This window comes from Dromaius novaehollandiae, chromosome 1 (genome assembly GCF_036370855.1).
Source record: "Dromaius novaehollandiae isolate bDroNov1 chromosome 1, bDroNov1.hap1, whole genome shotgun sequence".
In the NCBI taxonomy this organism is placed as follows: Eukaryota; Metazoa; Chordata; class Aves; order Casuariiformes; family Dromaiidae; genus Dromaius; species Dromaius novaehollandiae.
In genome coordinates, this window is record NC_088098.1 from 72,986,261 (window position 1) to 73,004,564 (window position 18,304).

At 41.1% G+C, this 18,304-nt stretch overlaps 1 protein-coding gene across 7 annotated transcripts in view; it reads right to left on the reverse strand.

Annotated features, from left to right (window-relative positions):
* The window catches only part of SCUBE1 (signal peptide, CUB domain and EGF like domain containing 1), a 220,679-nt gene that overhangs the window by 14,561 nt on the left and 187,814 nt on the right, over positions 1–18,304 (reverse strand). For 5 of the 7 annotated variants that reach the window (XM_026114051.2, XM_026114055.2, XM_064516668.1 and 2 more), the window contains 9 exons: positions 16,135–16,257; positions 12,601–12,720; positions 11,532–11,624; positions 9,873–9,989; positions 7,544–7,702; positions 6,150–6,353; positions 4,552–4,713; positions 1,211–1,378; positions 172–333 (listed from right to left, as the gene is read on the reverse strand). In XM_026114051.2, the coding sequence (XP_025969836.1) occupies positions 172–333; positions 1,211–1,378; positions 4,552–4,713; positions 6,150–6,353; positions 7,544–7,702; positions 9,873–9,989; positions 11,532–11,624; positions 12,601–12,720; positions 16,135–16,257 (1,308 nt within the window). The remainder of the gene's footprint in view (positions 1–171; positions 334–1,210; positions 1,379–4,551; positions 4,714–6,149; positions 6,354–7,543; positions 7,703–9,872; positions 9,990–11,531; positions 11,625–12,600; positions 12,721–16,134; positions 16,258–18,304) is intronic. The other 2 variants (XM_026114052.2, XM_026114056.2) reach the window with 1 other exon arrangement.

Here is an 18,304-nt window from a genome sequence, read left to right on the forward strand (position 1 = left end):
AGGTTTTGTCTGAGTTTTCTTCACAGTCAGTTTTTCCTGTTCCATATGGCAGGAAGTATATGCTAACTATGAAATGCAAAACTGAAGTCCAGCCTGACCGTTGGAACGTCCAGGCTGCAGTCCACACCCAGAGATATGATTCATCTCACAACTAATGTCAATGCAACTTACTTTTGCAGTGTGTAACATTAGTGGAGCCATCAAAATCTGTACTTGTGTTCCCAGGGCAGGTGATGCAGTAGTTCTGGCCAAACTCAGGCTGGTAAGTTCCCACAGAGCACCGGATACATCTGTGTGTTGTGGAGTTGTAGTAGTGTCCAGGTGAACAGTGAACTGCAAGGTATGAGGTATATTATTTTCAGAAAGTAGCAATTGTTATTGCAGGGACAACTTCCCTCTACCCTGGGCATGTCCCCGGAGCTCCATCCCGCAGTATACTTACCACACCATTGCAAGGGAAAGAGACAGTAGCTCGCTGTATTTCCAGTTCCAAAGAACCTTCTAACTGGAATCACGCTCCAAAGACTAAAGCTAAAACCTTACAAACTAGTAACACACGCCACATGTCTCATTTAAATACATTGGTTTCCAGTGAGTTTTTAACAAATGGAAGCTGATTCCTATCTTCCTCAACAACAATAACGCCTTTTACAGCGGCAAGAGAGAGGCTTTCATTAGCGTCTGTTTGACAGGGCTGGCACATAATTCAAGCTGCCCTCAGCACTTGCACTGAAATTTGATGTTGTGGGGCACACAACATGTTGTGCACTTACTGCTTCTGCCCAGCCCATCCATAATCAACCTTTAATTTCATATAATTTCTGTAGTGTTTAGTTCTTCCAATTTGTTAAATAAAAATATACTGCATGTAAAGGCTAAAGCATTCTCTTATGCAAGTTGGTCATATTTCTTGCCATTCACTGAGGCTGATTTACTTACCAGTTGCAGCGCTGGCACTATACATGCCTGTGGTAAATTCCAAAGAATACCATAAAGACTGTTCAGGCTCCACAGTCTCAGGAGATCATTCCTAGTTTACAGATTCCCTGACCATTTAGTTTAATCACACAGTGTTTCTACATGCAGTGGCTATGTTTGTGTTGGAGAATTTCGAAGTCCCCTGGCATTGAAGCTTACAAACAAAAGGGCAAGCAGTAGGAAAATGAAGGAGCTATATAGCCTATGAATCATGGAAAGATTTGAAATTCACCTTTGGTTTCACAGTCTTGAAATGAAACAGCACCTTCGTACTTGGTCACAAGCCCACCGCCACATGGAAAGCAGAGAGTCCTTCCTGGTTCAGGCTGATACATACCAAGAGGACAGACTCTACAAGGTTTAAAACCATCTGAAGAATAGTGTCCAGGAGAACACTGCCCTAGAAATTGAAAATGATCATCTGTATTAGTGAACCTACCTTTTTAGACAAAGCATAAAAGCCACTAGTAATTAGCAATGCTTCCTATAACTTAAAAAATAACATCAGGACAGCTGCTAATGAAATTCTAATCTTACCTGCCAATTTTATTCCTGTAACTGCTTCCTAAAAATGATGTCAGTAAATAGAACTAGTTTCTTAATAAGTTCTTTACTACCTATGTTGGTTTTTTTTCCAGCAAGGATTCCATTAACGTATTGTTATAATACTTAGCACTTTTACTAAGTCTTTTATCTGAAAACCTTAAAGCACTTTGTAAGAAATAACGAATCTTTACACCATATCCATGAAGCAAGTTTTTTTTTTTTTTAATCTACATTTTATAACTATGGAAACAGTAGATCATGGGAATTACCAGACTGGACTGGACCAGACCAGCACCCTGTCTGTGAAAACAGCTGACACCATCAGTTTTCCAGGAGGCTGTGAAAACTAGTGCTTGTCAGAAGCTCTTCTGCCAGAAAATGGTGAAATTTGTGAAAAGCAAAGCACTTTGTCGATGAATCTACTGACAGATACAAGGTTGTTTCAAAATTTGCTCTCCAGGCAATTTCCAACAGGCAATTTGGTTGGCTTGTTTCTTGCTAGTTTGATGACTTCGCTCCTTGACAGCCTATCTGGGAATCAGGATGTTGAGTTTTTCAGGATCTATGGCATAAGTGCATGTCTTCACATCCTCCCAGCCTAGGAGACCAGTGCTTTGAGATGTGTTTTAGCTGTTCCTTGAGGTTGCCTAATCCAAATACTTTATAATTCAGCTTCCGAAAGAGGCAAACAGCAGGCATAAACAACTGGCTCAAAAACCTGAAAGTTTTGAGAGCTCTAATTGGGGTTGGCTAAGAACTCTGACATTTGTCTGGAAATGCAGAGGGCTTCCAGCATCTTGGGTACTTGGCTCTCAGGATGAACAAGAGCTACCAAGCAAAAGCAAAATTTAGATACTGTCCCCACAAAAATCAAAAGTGAAACACCTATGGACACCGGGGTCTCTGGGATTCAGTTCTGCTTCCATTCCAGCAGGCTGCAATATGGCTGTACAAGCTGAAGTTGTGTTACAGACCTCTGAGAAATGTTATGACATGGCTCATTTGAAGACAATTCTGTAGCACAACTGATCCAACTGGTCTGGTCCAACTGGCCACTGGATGTTAAGGCAAAGGCAGTTAATGAAAATTGGATTTGAATCATTTTTTTTAGCATGACAATTTAGTATTTGTGAAAGTCTTACAGAAGTCCTTTTAAAGAAAAGGTACAGTTGGGTTTTAATATTGCTAAATACCTGCCACTTTCAGCACTGGAGTGTCCCAGTCCTCACCTGAAGACGTAGAAGGAAATGAGCTGGTTACTTCATTCTTGCCTTTTCTACTGAAATTGCCAACAAAATAGGACTGAGGTGGATTTCCTGGAGAAATGTCTCAACTGAGCAGGTTTCCTAATTGTGCTTTGTGCTCGTGTCTACATGGATTCCATGTAACTTAAGTATCACAGTGTCTTATTTACTTGCAACTACAGTATAGACTGAGTTCTATGCAACAGTCGGTTAAAAAATTCTTATATACTTATATGTGCCTCACCTATAGGGCAGAGAATCTCAAGCATATCATATTTGTTACTACACAAGCATTACTGTTCCAGAAGCTAATGATGCAAAAATACTATTGATTACAGGTGGTGAGTACATTTCTAAAAAAAAAATCTGGTTTTAATCAAAATATGCTGTTTCATCACATATGCTGAAACATTTTATGGAGACATACAGATCTTGATACAATCTTTGACAGTGAGGTTTATGAAAACCAGAGCATATTCTCTCTTGCCACTTTCAGAGAAAGAAAAGGGGAGAGCTCATCAGAAAAAATGTCTGTTGTCAGACCATAACAGTCTATTTTGAGACAAATCCACTCTGCAAAAAGAACCAAAATAGTTTCTTTTTATTCACGTGCAGAACAAAAATTCAAGTGGAAGCTTTGCCAGTTGTGAAACAAAATTGTCTTTCTTTTTGCTGTTTTACTGTTTCGGTCACTATGCTGTATCAGGTCCTTGTACATTTAAACTTTATGTTGATAATAATCTATTCTTGTTCCATTTTGGCTAAATAAAAGCCACTGTGACTGAAGATGCACAGGCATTTCAAGAATTTTCCAGTGACACAATTCCTTCATCCAGTAAATGAGCCAAATCTATCATATGCTTAAACTGGAGACACTAAAATTATTTTTTATTTGGTGAATGGGGAAAAAAGTGGCAGCATCTCAAATATCATTGTGCATTCACTCTAAATATCCTTGAAGCAAACATTTATGCAATTAATAAATGAATTTTAAAGTTAGAACTTCAAAATCCAGCATAGCAGATACGGCAGATTTGTTTCAAAGTCAAAGAATGTATCTGGCTATAAACTAGGTTTTGCTCATCTGTAATGAAATAAGGTAGAGAAAATAATTAACAGTTGTGTCTTGAAACATTATCTTGATTAAGTTACAGTAGAAGCATTAACAAACTGAACTTCATTTCTCTTTTCTGAAACCAGGGATTATCACCACCATTATCTACTTTACATATAGTGAAGTTGAGTCAGAGATACTAAGCCACTTGCCAAAACCTACAGGGAACTCAAGCAGCATTAAAACTCACAGTGCTTAGCTCTGAATGCAGGTACAGATCCCTGCAGCACAACATTCTCAAAATCGCGATCGCTGCTGATTACATCTGATAAACTGCAGCCCATGCAGAACATTTAATTAGCAGACTCATTAGACTTACCAATACCAGGCCAAATTAATCTATCCCTTTGCCTCACAATACACACAACGAGCCCTTACAAGTCGAGGTATGTCCAGACTCCATACCTGACCTGAAGCAAAGTGCTTTGCTTGGCTTGCTTGGTTCCATGCCACAGCTCACACTGCTGCAGCAGGTCCCATCTTTTTTGGTAGCAATGCCAGCGTGTCAGCGGATGGAACAAGCCAAAACATGTATTGCTTGTAAGGCACAGAGTTTTCTTCTGTTGGCTTTACAAGACAGAAGTGTGGAAGGCGATCTCATCTTTTAGCCTCCATGCCTCACCTGCTGTAATGCCACACCCGCTCCTTTGATAATCAAATTCAACTTGCCTCCACACTCTGACACGTTCCGGGCGCCTGCTACTCCCTGTCCATCGTTACTTGGGCAAGGCTCACAGGTAAGTTGACCTTCTGTGTCTTGGTATGTTCCTGGTGAGCAAGGAACGCACTGATTATGTTCTCCGCTATAAAAGGTGCCCATGCTGCAGGTAACTGAGAAAAGAAAAGCGGAATCTCCATAAGGACTTTCATCTCGGTCACATCATTTGCCTTTATATCAAACATTTTGAGAAGAGAGATCTCTTCGGCCCCAGCATGATAGTGGCACTTTGCATACGCTGGGCTAGGATCCCCGCCTGATATGAATAGACCTATCTCCACTGTGTTCTAGGTCAATTTACATCAGTGCAAGATCCTTCTTCTATTGTTTAAACCATTAAATGGCATTCAGCTGCACTTGAACATTTATCAGAAATATGTTGTTAATAAAGGTGATGCAGTCTTAAAATGGAACATTGTAGTTTAATTAAGACAGTGGTGCATAATGTATGGGAAGTGATGTGAATTTTTAGTTTACAGTAGATGCATTTACATGTTGGTTTTATGGAAGAAGAAGATAGCAAGTCTGTCTCCTGAAATCGGTTTTAGAAATTGCTCTGAGGGAACGTATCCCATGTAATATTGTATATTTCTTGACACTTCCATACCTGGAACTGGAAGGCATTTTAAATAGAGATACGAATCCACATGCTATTCTTGCTACAACAGGGAACATGACTGCATTAAATATTTTTCTCTGCAGGATACAGGTAGTTAAAGTACAAAGCCTTCTAGACACTAATAGCAGCAGTGTTTCAATACAGCTTCTAAATCACTGTTCCTATATGCTGAAAACAGCATCTGAACCAACTCACTAGAGGCACCTAACATATCTGCATCAAGTAACTATTTCTTTTTGCTTGAAAATGACTTGGTGTCTAAAAGAAGCTGGAAACAGGCTGATTTTCAAAATGTGACTTCAAGCAATTAGTAATGTTATGCTGAGAACTGCCATTAATGGGTTTGTATTAGCACCTTATCTTCAGGAAGACACTACAGCCTGATAACCTGGGAAACAGCTCAAAAGAGATAGATATCTTACATAAAGTTAAAATAGATATCTGTAGATCAAGACTTTTTAGCCTTTTTTAAAATGGACCTCTTGAGTGTTATATACAAATACATCTGTTGGCCATAGACTATTTGGTGGTGAGGAGAATGGAAGAAGGGCAATAACAAAACTAAATGTATAGAATCTAGGCAAACACAATTTACTGTTTTACAGAACTGTAATTACATTTTCATTGGATGCTCAGGGCAACAGGGAAATAGCTACCAACTGTGGTTCATGGCAGGCCCTGATACATATCTGCTGACAGCATGAAAATGTGTACATATACATGTTTCTTTTTCCTTGCAGTCATTTAATGAAGTTTCTTGTGCTGTCTTGTGAACCATCAGTGGTCCATAGACACCGGCTGAGTAACATGGATCTAAATTGTCTGTTATCTAATAGGTTTCCTGCCTGGCTCATTAGGGGCTAGTTAATTTAGAGAGGTGCTTGTTTTGGCGGGGGTTTGGCTGGTCTCAAGGGAGCTCTGGGGACTTACCACATTTTCCCTCCTGCAGCACTTGCCCTGTACTGCAAGCTTCATGCCCTTCAGTAGCTTTAGCTGGCTTCTGAGCCACTTCATATTCTGTCCCAGAAAACTGAATGTAAAATTGCTGTTTATTAATAGATTTCCTCAATGTTTTGATTGCAGTTTGCAGCTTCTGCTCCATCCTTTTCCGAACACAGTCAATGTTACAGGTGTCTAGATGGGAAATGATAAGAAAACTAGAAGCAATTGAGATTCATGTTTAAGCAAAGGTTCTTAACATAAAAACCTTAGCCGATATTGCACTGTTTCTCAGACTGCACTACCACACCTCTATTTGCTTCACTTTCTCCTCCATATAAATTCTAGAAGTAGCACGCTATACTCAACACCGAGCTTTTAAGGGGGACAAGCCAGTACACTGAGGTCCATCAAACTAAACTTCTCAGTCTATAAGGTATCAGCACTCCCTGTGAACTTATCTCCAGCATTAAAAGGGCTGGTTACATTGACTGCACAGAGGGAGGGCTGCAGCAAACATCCATCTAGGCAGCAAAATCAGGTTGGCACTGGGCAAGGTTGTTGTCCCAACTCTGTTTTACAGAGTTGCAGCGACTGGTGCTGTGTGCACTGCTAGAGGTATAGGGAATTGCCCACTATACTATATTTCCAGGTACACATTCAGGCTGACTCGACTAATGTTTCTGAATTTTCTCAGTCTATAGTTTAGTCAGTTGATTAGGAATTCTCCCCACTTCCTAGTCCAAAATATTTAAGTGACACAAAGAAAGGTGTTTTCTGGCATGATTGCTATTTGAACGACTTGGCTGGTGAGGCATGCCTCATGGGCTAAGAAACCTGCCTTTGAGGACTGGGATGTTTACAGTATTGAGCCCACATTTTCTTTGGCTGGATTTTATAGCATAATATTCCATCTCATGAATAACTTGAAGCCAATCATTTTCTTTCTGAAGCTTGTTACCAAAACATGAGTGTACCAAATGTGTAATAAAAATGTTTTTTTTCAGACTGAAGTTGCAGCAACTTAAATTTTGAAGGATATTTTCATGGCCAGTGTTACAAAACCTCTACCTAATCTTTACTTTCTCTGTGCATTGATTAATGCTTCTGTTGTTTGAAGAAATCAGACTAAATTAAGCTACTAGACTTAACTCCAGGCTTTGAGGAAATTTTGCTGCAGGTCCAATCTTTGTTCTTTTGGCTTAATTTCACACCTGACTCCTTTCAATTAAATCTCGGAAACTTTGAGTGTGGAAAGGCTGTTGAATAACGATTGCGCTGAAAGGTTTGCACAGCAGCTTGATGAAATAGCACCAGAGAGAATCTAACACACTGAGGACCCGTTATGATTTCTCTCCACAGGCCAGGAGAGATCCTTCACAAACCTGAGACTTCTTCCGACTTCATCTCCACTTCAAACTCTGCAGTGATATGGGACACTTCTTTCGACGGTGACTTGCGGCCCCGGCGTTTTTTCTTGGAGGAATCACACTTGAGATTCACAAAAGTCACCTGGCAGTTGTCTGTACAAGGGAATGGACCTCCTTTGCATAACAGAAGCAACATAGAAAAGAAATCAAGTAGCAAAGTAGCAAGTGACAGGCTAATGAGCGATAGCTGAGTCATCATGAATACAGTGACAGGTTTCATAACATTTAGCATGAAATGTTAGACACCTCCTTCTCTGTGCAATTTTGGGTTTGCTCATTTTGCTAGTGAAAGCAGGAGGCATAAATACAGTGTGGTGATGCTTAGCTGCATACTGGTACTTCCAGTGCTTATAATTTCCTGTATCTTTTCTGCATAAAGATTGAGAAGCTCTTTACAGAAATTAGTTAAGATCAGTGATACTATATACAGTCATTTGATGGTTAAATCAAGCAAGAGAGTCAATTTTCATAACTTCATGAGTGACAGGCCTGGGACAAAAGCACAGCAGTACTGGCTCCCAGATAAACTGAAACTACCAGTTGGTGTTTCCTCTCTTTTATCAGTGACAATCACCAGATATCAAAGTTTAAAAAAAGATTAAAAGCCTTTGAGTGGGAGCTTATGAAAATATATTAGAAGGCTTTAAGGGAAAATACATGCCAGGAGAAGTGAATACAGTCTCTAAATATGTGAAACTGCTAAGGGGAAAGGATAAAATCTGTTAGGACAGTCACATAAGCATCGTCTCCCTATATACAGACATCTAGATGAAAACCATCCCATTTATAATAGCTGAGGGACCTTCCAGATTGGGGGGAAATCTATAACATCAAAGCCACCAAAAGGACTGCATTCCGAGCTTGTGGCTGCATGATATAATCTTACTGTTAAACACAGAATTTCAGAGGAAGTAACAGATAGAAAGCAAAGCTAGCAACGGACAAAGGAAACGCAGCCAAGAAATACATGCCCATGGTGACCTTATGTACCAAAAAAGAACTTCTGTGACTTTCAAAATGAGTCTGATAATTACATCTTATTAAAAGAGGCTAATGCATAAGAAGGAGGTAAGTATCTTGACAACAGAGACTCTGTTTGTTTGAAGCCGGTGCTTGGAAAATTAGAAAGATAAATGTTTAGACTTCAGGGCAAAAATAAAATATAAGTCTAAATTTAAATATCAAATCTTCAAGCTTTTAGCGTATTAATATGCTAGCCTGTTTACTCTTTTCTGTTCACGGCTCATATACAGCTCTTCCCACTCACTGACAAAAGCTGTGGTAAGATAGATTCACAATAGAGAATATATCAGTATAAGTTTGCTCTAACCTGCTAAGTTGCTCTAAGCAACATTATGGGCTATTGCAATTAAGCCAGCACCATGTATTAAAATCCAGAATATTCAGAGTTAAGATTAAATTTAAATGAACCCCAAATATTTTAAGCTGTGGAAATGCACAAAACCAGCATAGAAACAGTCTTCAGTTGTCCCTGTTACGATATCAAGTGGCTGGAGGACAAGAAATAAGTGTCATGAATATTTGTTAAATATATATCACTTTTATAGTCTCTCTTTTTTAACTTTAAAAGTGATGTTCAAAAATAGTAATAATAAAATTCCACATCTATTCATACCAAGTTTGAAGAACATCTGATCTCTTTGATCCAGTCTGACAAAGACTTTTTTTAATTTCAGATTTTGCTAATTATGTCTAGACCTTTTTTCTAACATTGCACCTATTCATTCCAATATTATGAAAGATCTAAAGCCAGGTAACATCAGATTTTCATTATAACTTTCCTGCATAGGGGCTCTCTTTGCTGCTGCAATGGGATACTAATCCAGCATAAAGCGAATAACAGAAATAATAATAGCTCTTGCTAGTATGTTTTCTTTTATAAACCTAATTTGGAAAATCTAAACCAAACCAAACTGACTTTATTTCATCTAGCTTTCCTTTGGTCAGTAGCTTTTTTTTTTCTTCTCCCCCAAGATATTTTTACCATTACCAATGCCAGAAAAAGGATCAGTTTAATTCTGAATTCATGTATTTTTGGACAAAGATTTTGCAAAGCAACTGGTGACATTTCAGCACTGTCAGATCCAAACCCAAGCCACTGTTCAGCTTCAGTGTGAAACTTGGCCTGAGCTTAAGTTCAGATCCAAATCTGAAAACCATTACTAACTTCCTTTCTGTCTGCAGTGTGAAAACAAATTATGAACACAAACAAACAAAAAAAACCCATTAGAATGCTGTTTACGTGTTGGAAGAAACCACATACCTAACACAGCTTGCTTCCCAGAATCTTTCACTTTTTCTTTACTGCGAGGCCGCAAATGGCACTTTGCATCTTTAATTTTAAAACGAGCTTTCTGCTTGACTGGAGGGGCTAATGAATCTGTTGATATCAAATAAAAAGTTATTATTTGTAATGCAGATCAAATGAAATCTGACACTTATTTTTAAAAACAGACTCAGAAGTCTTCTTGTGACATACAAAAGAGACAATCTAAGAGGTATACACCTTGTACCAAAGGATCCATTTGCCTAAGTCCATTTTCCCCACAAGCGCTTGCACTTGAACCCATAAAGATCAATGAATTTCCTAGTACACTGCACATATTCTTCTCCTTGCACACCTTTGTGGAATTTGGTTGAAATTGCCTTATTATGAACAAAGTTAATTGTTAGCAATTTTTCTGACTTGCTGTCTGTGACTTCCCATGTTACTTGGCCATGGTTCTGCTTCTATTAATGCAAACCAGGAATATGATTAATTTAGAGGAATTGTGCTGTTGGCGATTGAGAACTATCCAAGAGAACTGTCTTTATGGCTATGTAATCTATGCTAGCTAATAGTCTATGACTTGCAAGCTTTATTCTTCATCTTTAAATCCAACCCAGTTATGTCTTATGACTTTAAAGGCTATTCTACAGCTATGCGCCACTTAGGAGGAAACGTAGCCGCTGGCTGACTTCCTTCTCACAAAGATGGTGGTGGAAAAGGCTGGGCCCAGCCTTGTCTCCTTGGGGCCACTGCGGGCTGCACGCAGAGCCGCAGCAGGTGCTCGCAGGAGCCCTGCACCGCGGGTTCCTCAGCCAGTGAGGGCTGAGCCGAGCCCAGCCTCTGGGGGAAACCTGGCCTGCACTGCAGGCGGCCAGCTCTGCGGCTGCTTAGCTCACTTCACGGCATCGTACCTCCTGATCCTTTCCAAATATGTAAGAAATATGTGGTTAGAGAACTGGAAAATTCAGGGACAAGATCCATTCCAGGGAGAGAAGGACTGCAAGCACTTAAAGTCCCTGACGCTTCCCGCTGCTGGATGCAGTTTCAGCTGCTTCTCATTTTGCCAGACTTTGACCATTTGAGCTGAACTTTTTTATGCTGGGTATCGGCTTTAAGACAAATTTTGAAATGTCTCTGCAAAAATAATCCATCCGTTTCTGACAACAAAGATGAATGAAACACAATACGCGCTCATAAAAGTCTCATAACCCTTTTGCAGCGAGTCCCCAGAGCCCTGGGGCTGCTAAGCAGGGACTTGCCAGGTAAGGGCTGGGCCCCACCGTAGCCTTTGCCATTGTGCTGCTGACGGGCCTGTCTGGCTCCCTTCCAGGTCTGCGAAAAAATGCCCTTTTGATATGCCCAGTATTGCCTTGCTAGACTACGGAAAGTAAATTATTCTAAATGTCTGTCCTTACTGACTACACCTCGGCGCACCACTGCTCATGTGTTTGACCTACCAACGCAGGCGCCGCACTGCAGGGCGGCCAAGCACGCTCCAGCCCGACCGGAGAGGCTGCGGAAAGGAGACTTAGGAAGCACGGGCGACTCTAGAGCTGGCCTGGCGTAGCTTTTGAGCGCTCTGCCTCGCGACTGACCCCCAGCCGGCTCGGGGGATGGCGCCCACGCAGCTCTGGCGCGCGGGAGAGCACCTACCTGCGCAGCTGGGAAGCGTCGCGTTGCGCTTCTGCGGAGCTTTGCCCTGGGGGCCGGGGATGCCGCAGCTCAGTGTGTAGCTGTTCTCTGAATCTGAGTGAGGCAGGAGGCAGGGTCAGCGTGGGCAGCCGGCACCGCGCAGAACAGCTCGCCACCCCCAGCGCAAACACGCAGCATTCAAACGGCCTTATTTGTACCCCTAGATAACGAGCCCAAGTGCTCAGCTTGCACTTCAAGTGCCTGAAAGAGCTTGCTAAAGGCCACTGCTTCACCATGCGACCTACAAATTCCATGCGTCTTCCAGTGCTGAAATTTTGCATTTTAGAAACAACGGGGCTTGAGGCTAGCTGTAAATAAAATAATTCCATGGTGGCAGGTAGAAAATATTTTACTCTGTTTGTCCATGACAGAGTCCTTGGGCTTGGATAATCTCTGTAATTAAAAAAAATGGGCTATGTACTTCAGTAATAATTTTAGTTTCAGATTCTGACGGAATTTGTTGGCAGAAAGAAAAATAACATACTTACAATCATACCAGGGTTTACATACCGCACAGATAAAACTGTGTATTGGTGCATAAAAATTAGATAAATGCATGGCTCCAGTAATCTCTGCTAAACTGAAAATAAAGTGTGAACAGCTCTACAGCATATAATGCCAGGACTAACATGAAAAGCAGAGAGACCCAAGTTAGCAGGAATTCACCAAAATCAACTGTTCATTTTTTCCATGTTTTTTAGGATAGCAATGTAACGGTAAAATTTTGCTTTTGCACCATTCTGGTTAAGATAGTTATGTCTCACAGATTTTTATTAGAATTTCTGGATTACTTTTGCAAATGTCACCTCAAATTAAATGACTAAGGGCCAAAACTCTCACTGACAGTTTGCTCTTGTATTTATTGATGTGCATATTTGGCCCAGACACTAACTTACAATGATTTTCTGCCCAGTTGTAATTGTCCGTAACAAAAACTGAATGTAAGAGTCATGAATACCTTAGCCGAGAAAAATCATCAAGTCACATTCTGTATCTTGACTTAGAAGGACAAATACTATTTTGTACCAACCTGGAACAAAAAGAGTATTGGATGGGCATGACAGGAAGCAGCTTTCTATGCCTCCTGTCTTACTGCACACTAGCTGAGCCTTTGCAGCTGGTTTGGCATTCGGGAGACATTTCACCATCTCTGAGGAGAAAAAGAAAAAAGAAAAGAAAGAAAAATCAAACACTGCCCACACAGAACCCTGAGCACCCACTTGCTTATAATGGTGAAGAAAGGTAGAAGGGACAACAAAGCAGGAAGCCCAGGAATTTCTGAAATAAGTTTGTAATAGGGAGAGAATATCTGGATCTTGAGATTGGACTTGGAATTTAAACTCCTCCACATTTTCTGGGCCCAAAGCCTGGATCAGAGTCCTTTCCTCCCATCCTCCCCTTTCGGACTATTCAACTCCAGATCTGCATTTTGAGATGCAGGTGTGTCTCAGTATGAGTATGAAAGTATGAGCACAATTCAGCATGTGCAACCTGATCGCAGAAGCAACAGCTACAACTAGTGATGGGCCTTCCTACAACAACACAGGCAGGAGTCACCCTCACAAAGACCCCGTAGCTTAAATGGCTGTTAAAACAGTATTTTTATCTTCTCACTCCAACTCTCACCAACTTTTTTAACGTCAGCTCCAGGCTCAAGCGCCCAATCTTTGAGTAGGAAACTTTGCAGGCAGATAGAGGTCCGTAGGACACGTTAGTGGGGGTGGCCAGTCCCACTTGTCCTTTCTGCCACTGCTGAAGTGCCCCAAGCAATGCCAGGAAGGGACACTGTGACACATGCACCCTGCCCCCCCTCCCCCACTCCATCAGGACCCCCCGCACTGGGCACATTATGGCTAGTAGGGCGGATACATCCAGCTTCTCCTCATGGCTTCATGGCAGGAGGAAATCAGAGTCTCCTGCAGGTCTTACTTGCCAACAGCTATTTGTATTTGGGTAAGGGACTGCTCATGTTTTATCTGAACTTACGTGAAGTTGTTATGAGTTGCTGGACCAGTCCCTGTGCTTCATCCTGAGATGATGGTATGCCACTAATAATTATAACCTTGCATTTATTTTAATTTGAAAACTTCAGGGATACAGGTGGTGTTTAAATACATCTTTCTCCATACAAATGATTAAGTGGGTGCATTCTTGCCTGCAGGCATAGGTGCCATCACTACTTGCACTTTGGCTGCCTTATCGCTTCCTTTAACCTCTGCACCGACTGCCAGCTGGGCAGCTCTTCAGGCAGGTATTTCACATTACATCAGCTGGTTAAACCTCAGTGCCAGGTTTGTACAGCAACTCTTGCTTCAGCCCTGTGAAAAGGCCTGTGCAGGTACATATGCCTGCCTTCCTACTAGCCCTTGCTACTTCTTTCAAGCTTGCTCATCTTATGAGATGGATTGGCTGATTGGTTTTACTCCTGACTGGCCTTGCTACTGCAGGTGCCATTTTTTCTACCCCTCAGCTTGGCATCGAACCACACCAACGTGGGGGGGAGTTCACAGCTGCAGCATCACTGTGCAGGAGGAAGTGGCCAGGCTGACTCGGGTCTGCCAGCAGATTGGGATGAAACAGGCCACTTTGAACTTGATAGCTGGAACGAGCCTTGACCAGCTTGGCCTGAGGACAGAGGAAGAGTCCAGCAGCTGCCCCTCTGGGTTGCGTTTCTGACTTCACCGACGGTTACGTACAAATATATGCAAGCCCCTTAAACACTCCTGATGTTCATGTCTGAAATATGGGAATAATCACACTTCACTTACCTCCCTCCTAAGGCTTTTTATGCTACTTGGATGATGTTTATAAAGAAAAGATATTCTTTGGACTGAGGAGGCAACACAAGTGCAAAGTGGCATTGCTGAGCAAAACCGGATTTTGTTACTGTAAATGTCTGCAAATCACATTGCATTCAGGATCATTAGGTATCATTCTTCTCCTTTTTATTGTGCTTTTATAATAGTGTAGAATGCAGTTTCCTCCAAACAATGTTGGTAATAAAGGCAGGTGATCAGCAGGTAGGTCACACTCATTTTAAGCCTCATTAAATTCATCAAATAAAACAATGTATATCAATAGAGAAGGGTGTTTGATTTTCCATCTTCCTACTGGGTAATACAAATAACAAAGGGAAATTTATGACAAGGAAAATATTTTAATAGAGTCTCTTATCATGGGAACAGCATTCTTATTGGATTGAGAGGGAGTATAGTACAGTCCTTCTGCGGTCTAAGTATGTACTAGACCTCAGAAGATTATGGTCCCTGCTGTTAGTTTACAAACCCCTTTCCAGAGGTCTATCTGGTACATCGAAAGGGAGATATAGTGGATAACTTAAAAAAAAAAAAATCAATTTCTTGCTCCTATAGTACTTACTTGTTCTCTATATAGCTGTGAAGGCAGTATATACAACAGTAAGTACCGAAAACAAAGTATTAGTTATGGTCAGGAAGAAAGTCAGTGGCAAAGTCTGAAATCCAGCTCAAGTCCTCCCTCAGTTATAAAGTGCTTTCCATAATGCTGTACTCAAAAAAGTGGAAAAATGCCACAACCATCTGATCATGCAAAAGGCCAGTACTCTCTACTCCGGACTACACTGCTATAAGTTGGGAGATTCTCTTAACATGGTCCCCACTTTACTGTTCTGTCTTGCTCCCAATTAAGTATTAAGCATCCGCCCCAAATGTATCAGTAGTTGTTCATGGTTTAAAAAAAAATTAAATTTGGTTAAGAAAGACTGAAGGTGTGCCATTCCCATTAAAAATATGAAAACTGAATTAAAATATCCCGTAGAAAATACTTTGAATGGCTGTAGCCACGGCCACGACTGGTCCAGAATAAAACCCATCATCTACTTAAAGGATACACAAGAGCCATGATTGGAACAGATATTCAGATTTTCCACAGAGTACAGTGGCACTAGCAGTTAAATGCCATCATTTTAGTGGTCTCAGGATTTGCGCCCATTGCAATTAGTACTTTTGACACAGCTAGTGCCAGCACTCTATATTATGCAGGATACTTTTGCCGATGCCTCAGAGAATTGGATTATGGTGCTGTGAATGTAGTTATTAACTTGAATACCTTGTTTTACCTGTATATCATTAAATACAGTTTGAATATACTAAATGATTCTTGGAGGGAAATACAGTTACATCTGAGGTCACAGTAGGTGGATCTCAGTAAGAAACCAAAAGGGTAGTTTCATTTTTTGACAGTTTTTTCAATATAGAAGAAGATTCTAATCTAGGAAAGGACAAAACAATGAAAGACATAAAATAATAATGTGAGAAGACTTAGATTTAGGTGAATAGATCCATAAAATCAAAAAATCAACACTGTTAAATAACATCCAACTATTTCCCATTCTGTAATCCACCTGTGGTTATATCCCAAGTCCACGGACTCCCACAGGGTTAGGTGTTACTTGAGTTTATAAAATGAATTTGGGGATCTGTATTGCTAAAATGCAGCATCTCTCAGGCAAAACCACAGCTTTTTCCATATTCCTGGAGAACATGAGCATCGACACAGTCCCCCCAAGTCAGAGTCCCACACTTACCAACACAGTCCTTTTTATTCCAGTGAAGTTTCTTTCCAGGTGGACAGACACACTCGTAGCTCCCCATTGTATTAAGACACCCATAGTCACAGCTACCATTGCTGATGCTGCATTCATCAATATCTGAAAATATATTAGAATTTATTAGATTATTAACTGCATGAATGCATGTACATTGTATATTATAATGTTCTGTGCATAAGGATATCTGCTCCAATTATCTTTTATATTTAAGTCTGTACAAACATGTATAACGCAGACTAAATTGATGTCAAACAATTTTAGTGCACAGTGCATGTATTGTCCTTACACAGGCACATGCACAGCCTCTACTCTTGTAAGGATTTATGCGTATGATACAACATACTTTTTAGGAGTAGTCACACAAATTCTTGGAAATATTCACAAAATACAAAGCATGCTTGAAAGTCTCTGCAGCATCTGGACAATATGTACATTGCATTATATGGAAAAATCGAAGGCATAAACATTTGTGAGATTCAATCACTTTTGCTTATCAGAGAAAGAAATTATCTGTAGTAACTCAGAGTTTGATTTTAGAAAGGATTCAGGTGATGAAGGAAACTATATATTTGACAGGAACGAAGCTGCTCAAACGTAGTTTATTTAGTCTTCTACTCCTCAATAGAAATGAAAGGAAAAAAGCTTGCAAAGAGAAGGCAAAGCAATTGCCACAACTGCATCACTGATATTCCACTTAAAGACTTTCAACTTCATATGCATTAGAAAGGTATTTGGTCAAAATGAACTATGTGTAGTCAGCATTTATATAAAACTTAATTTGCACTCTGCAAGAATATGGCTGAACTGCAGTTAGATGAATAAACTACTAACGCAGTGAAACATCATTCATGCCAAACAGCAGGACCTTACAGGAGAACTAGCCTGATAGCATGCTTTTATTGGTAACTGCATGACAGCTAAATGAGATCCGTATTAGCAAACAGGATGGACCAGCAGCCATTCACTTCCCTCAGGGTAGGTGCAAGGCTTGTGCCCCCACGGCTAACCTTTCTTCTCCCACCACCGGGAAGGACGTCTTCGCCCATCGCGCTCATTGGGAACTGCCCCGCGCAGTACTCTCCCCGGATCACAGTCAGGGTTCAGGTGGGACAATATTAGGCCAAAATTGTGCCGAGGAACTGGTGAACAGTCAGTCAGCTGCGTACTGCTGCTCCTCAGCCTTCTCTTTTTTGCTGGTTGGGCCATAACCTAAAATCTCTTGCTATGCAGCACAGCCCCAGTGTTTTAGGCACTGCACTAACCCCAAACAGCAAATGGGTTTTGCCCTTTGAATGTAGCTACCCCTCTGGCTGGTAAAACCGTAGCGTTAGTGTAACCGACTTTTACAAGGCATGCACCTTGCACCATTTGACATACTTGCAAATAAGCTGGAATGACACAAAATCGTCATGAAATATACTGAATGGCTCACATTCCAGCTTAACGATAGGCCTCAAAACGCATCTGTAAAAGGAAAATTGTCACTCAATGTGTTTTTAAGGGAGGTCAGGCCATGAAGGCTCGCAGGCTATGGGTGCCTCCCTGTCCCTCGCAGCCATGCCTGAGCCCAGGCTTGAGTTCCTGTGCCTCGGGCTTGGCACTAGCTGAATCCTTTCGGTCTGCAGGAGCACAGTCTGAGTTCGAGCCAGTCTTCCCAGGCCCCAGTTCTGGTGCCTACTGACCCAATCTGAAGCCAAACTATGAGGTTACAGGTAGGAAGTGGTGTTGATGAGGGCGTGGGGGTCAAGCCCATGTTCAGACCCTGTGCTAATTAACAAATACAGGCATGTTCATATCAGCCAAGCCTCCCTCTTGCTTCTTGGGACATTTGGTGGGAGCACTCACAGATTCATTTGCTAGAATTCAGAGACAGCCTTATTTTTAATGTAAGATTTTAGTCTGCATGGCTAAACAAGAATCTAGAAAACAGAGGATATGCCTAAAAGAAACAGATTAAGGTACCCTAATATAACAGGCAAATATTTTTCTAGACAGTCTTATGATTTTGGGGCCAGAGTCAGGATTCCTGGAAGTCCTGGGTCAGCAGGAACAAAAGCTGGCTGGGGAAAGAGTCCCAGGAAAAGCTTTTTTCGTTAAATTTGACACATGGCGGTCAGAGAAGGAGGCTTCTGCTGAGCTCGATAGT